The sequence below is a fragment of the Oncorhynchus kisutch genome, linkage group LG5 (genome assembly GCF_002021735.2).
Source record: "Oncorhynchus kisutch isolate 150728-3 linkage group LG5, Okis_V2, whole genome shotgun sequence".
Classification (NCBI taxonomy): Eukaryota; Metazoa; Chordata; class Actinopteri; order Salmoniformes; family Salmonidae; genus Oncorhynchus; species Oncorhynchus kisutch.
In genome coordinates, this window is record NC_034178.2 from 46,382,017 (window position 1) to 46,384,859 (window position 2,843).

The 2,843-nt window shown below is 37.7% G+C and overlaps 1 protein-coding gene across 1 annotated transcript in view; it reads left to right on the forward strand.

Annotated features, from left to right (window-relative positions):
• Window positions 1-1,276: 1,276 nt before the first annotated feature.
• Window positions 1,277-2,843, forward strand: part of LOC109890231 (zinc finger protein 385A-like) — a 110,483-nt gene continuing 108,916 nt past the window's right edge. Inside the window, exon 1 of the mRNA XM_020482215.2 lies at window positions 1,277-1,773. Coding sequence (XP_020337804.1) covers window positions 1,761-1,773 — 13 coding nt within the window. The 5' untranslated portion in view covers window positions 1,277-1,760. The remainder of the gene's footprint in view (window positions 1,774-2,843) is intronic.

A 2,843-nucleotide genomic window follows, 5' to 3' on the forward strand; every position in this document is an offset into this window, starting at 1 on the left:
ATATTCAATACCCAGTTATCTAATGCCAGTCAATCCACATGCCATTTCACTGGCAAGGTAAAAGACACTGAGGGGTAGAGGGGAAAAACTGACTTCTAAGGTCATTTAGCACATTATAATTAGATTGACATGTACTCGACATTACACCTTCCGTCAATCTCACTCCCTCCCCACACTCCTCCAGCCACCTCCACCCCCACCTCCCTTACCTCTCTTATATGACACCCTGCAAGCACATTTGCCGATATCGGATCTACATTTCCTGTAAAACTACTGTCAGTGCAGTAGCAGGATCAGGAGTCCCGTATGTGTCTCTATATCAGTGTATCATACCATTTGACATAAGCTAATAAAAACATCAGGTGATCCAGTAATATTACAGCAACTCTACCCTTTAGATAAATGAACTACAACTCTACCCTTTAGATAAATGAACTACAACTCTACCCTTTAGATAAATGAACTACAACTCTACCCTTTAGATAAATGAACTACAACTCTACCCTTTAGATAAATGAACTACAACTCTACCCTTTAGATAAATGAACTACAACTCTACCCTTTAGATAAATGAACTACAACTCTACCCTTTAGATAAATGAACTACAACTCTACCCTTTAGATACATGAACTACAACTCTACCCTTTAGTTAAATTAACTACAACTCTACCCTTTAGATAAAGGAACAACTAAACAACTAAAAAAAGAGTCAACAAAAGGAACAGCATAAATTATGAGCAGATCAGAGTGTGAAAGTGTGAGAGTGTCAAAAATACTATTCCGTGGTCTGCTTAGGTCTAAGGTAGTGGGGGCAAGGAATTGGTAAGGGAGTTGGTAAGCTTAGATGACAAGTGGAAAGGAGAGACATTGAGATGGATTGGTATTTGCATTGCCTGTTCTCTCTCCATGGTGTTCAATGAATTATAGTGACGATTGATGTGAGTAAACTCTAGTTATGTTGCACAGGTCGTGATGGAGCCACAGCCATTCACAACATCTAGTGTGGCTGACACAGGAGCTCACTGGATACGCAGTTAAAACCAGTGTGTGAATTAATGTCTAAGTCAAACTAAACAAACTTTCCCTGTGTTATGATTTCATCTGCCAATTTCACTTCCCTCACTCCCTCAACTGTCTCTCTGTCTCTCTCTCTCTCTCTCTCTCTCTGAATTGAATTTTCCATCCTTCATTCTGTGCCTGCTCCCCCCTTCTTGCTCTATCCTCCGCCCTCACAGTTGTCCTCACATATTAAGTTCCATGTCTTAAGAAGCAGAATTAGCTGCTGGAATTTTGTGCACTTGTTTCGTTCTCTCTATGGGGGTGTAAAAGCAAGGAAGGGTTAAAGAAGAAAGAGTGGGAGAAAAAGTGAGCAATATAAAAGGAAATGAAGAGTAAAAGAGGGGAGGAAAATAAAAGGTGAGTGAGCGAGTTATGGCAAGACGAGAGAAAAGTGGAGAGAGAACTGATCTCTGCTTTACAGTGGGTACGTGACTGCGTGCCCACGACTCTCACTCACTCACTCTCGCTCACTCACTTTCTGAGTTTGTGTTTTTGCGGTTTGCTCTCTGTAGTATTTTGATTGACATGTTTTCTTCAAGTAACATGTAATTCTAAAGGATCTGCTCTCATCCCTCTGTGTACAAAAGGACATATAGTGTTTTCTCTCCTCATTTATACTGGTTGATACACATTTCTTCTGGGAAATCTGTACAACTTTGAAGTACTGGATCCATTCAACCAAAGAGGAGAGGAGCTGCCAATGTGGGGCCCAGGTAAGGACACTTAAAAATGGTAAATATTGTCATAAGGCTAGAAAATATCCCAATGTGTCACAACACATGCTAATATCTGTATCATAACATTGCCATAAGGCATGACAAGATTTGACGCATACTATAAAGTTCCAAGACATGTTTATGACATCGTAATGAAGTGATTATGGTGAAGATTTAAAGTAAACTGTTACCTAAAAATGTTTATGATGTCACATTTTCTAACCTCTGTTACAGTGTTTAGTGTAAAATACTGTAATGAGCCCTGTTACAAGCAATTCCAAGTCAACTCTTTTGAGTACTAAGGTAAGATTGCTGTAATGTTGGCTGTTCTGACTATCAACTGAAGTAACTGCAATACTACATTCACCACAACACTGTTGTTTGTCAATACTACATTTACCACAATACAGACAACTATTTGTCAATACTACATTCACCACAATACAGACAACTATTTGTCAATACTACATTCACCACAATTCTGTTGTTTGTCAATACTACATTTACCACAATACAGACAACTATTTGTCAATACTACATTTACCACAATACAGACAACTATTTGTCAATACTACATTCACCACAATACAGACAACTATTTGTCAATACTATATTCATCACAACACTGTTGTTTGTCAATACTAAATTTACCACAATACAGACAACTATTTGTCAATACTACATTTACCACAACACTGTTGTTTGCCAATACTACATTCACCACAATACAGACAACTATTTGTCAATACTACATTCACCACAACACTGTTGTTTGCCAATACTACATTCACCACAATACAGACAACTATTTGTCAATACTACATTTACCACAATACAGACAACTATTTGTCAATACTACATTCACCACAATACAGACAACTATTTATCAATACTACATTCACCACAACACTGTTTGTCAATACTACATTTACCTCCATACAGACAACTATTTGTCAATACTACATTCATCACAACACTGTTGTTTGTCAATACTACATTCGCCACAATACAGACAACTATTTGTCAATACTAAATTTACCACAATTCAGACAACTATTTGTCAATAC